The sequence below is a fragment of the Sinocyclocheilus grahami genome, unplaced genomic scaffold, assembly GCF_001515645.1.
Source record: "Sinocyclocheilus grahami isolate Dianchi unplaced genomic scaffold, SAMN03320097.WGS_v1.1 scaffold8173.1, whole genome shotgun sequence".
NCBI classification, from domain to species: Eukaryota; Metazoa; Chordata; class Actinopteri; order Cypriniformes; family Cyprinidae; genus Sinocyclocheilus; species Sinocyclocheilus grahami.
The window spans coordinates 1,922-2,402 of record NW_015511920.1 but is presented as its reverse complement, the minus strand read 5'-3'; the positions used below and the strand labels follow the sequence as shown (position 1 = coordinate 2,402).

The following is a 481-nucleotide window of genomic DNA, read 5'->3' as shown; positions in this document are numbered from 1 at the left end:
TGTGTGTGTGTGTATGTATGTGTATATATAAGCAGCATATTCTAACACCCTATCTCTCTTAGTTTCAGACTGAAATCCCTCGAGCAACCCAAGACCCTTACAGTAACCCTCAGGTGAGAGAGCCTGTGTTCAAGAGGAGTCCTCCACAAACGCCCTTCTACTCCAGCTACCCACAGCCACGCTCTCCTACCCAGGCCACCGCAAGACCCCCGGGAAACTGGCCTGTGCCCCCAGCTGTGGCGCACTATGAGTTCCCCAGCCCTGCTAGCTACATGCAAGCCCTTGATGGCAGCAATGCGGCCAACAAAGAAGGCAGCCCTACTCCATCCATGCCGAGTGCCACCCAGTGGACAGCGAAAGGAATGACTTTGTTGTGAGTCCGGCTGCTTGTGTATATTCAGGTTCAGCCCTGCAGCCTGGACCTTCACTGTAATTGTAAATACAATTTTTTTTTTTTTTTTTTTTTTTTTTTTTTTTTTTA

The 481-nt window shown here is 48.9% G+C and overlaps 1 protein-coding gene across 1 annotated transcript in view; it reads left to right on the top strand.

The window, feature by feature from the left end:
* Nucleotides 1–377, top strand: part of LOC107577990 (uncharacterized) — a 5,752-nt gene extending 5,375 nt beyond the window's left edge. Inside the window, exon 2 of the mRNA XM_016264004.1 lies at nucleotides 94–377. Coding sequence (XP_016119490.1) covers nucleotides 94–377 — 284 coding nt within the window. The remainder of the gene's footprint in view (nucleotides 1–93) is intronic.
* The last annotated feature ends 104 nt before the right edge of the window (nucleotides 378–481 follow it).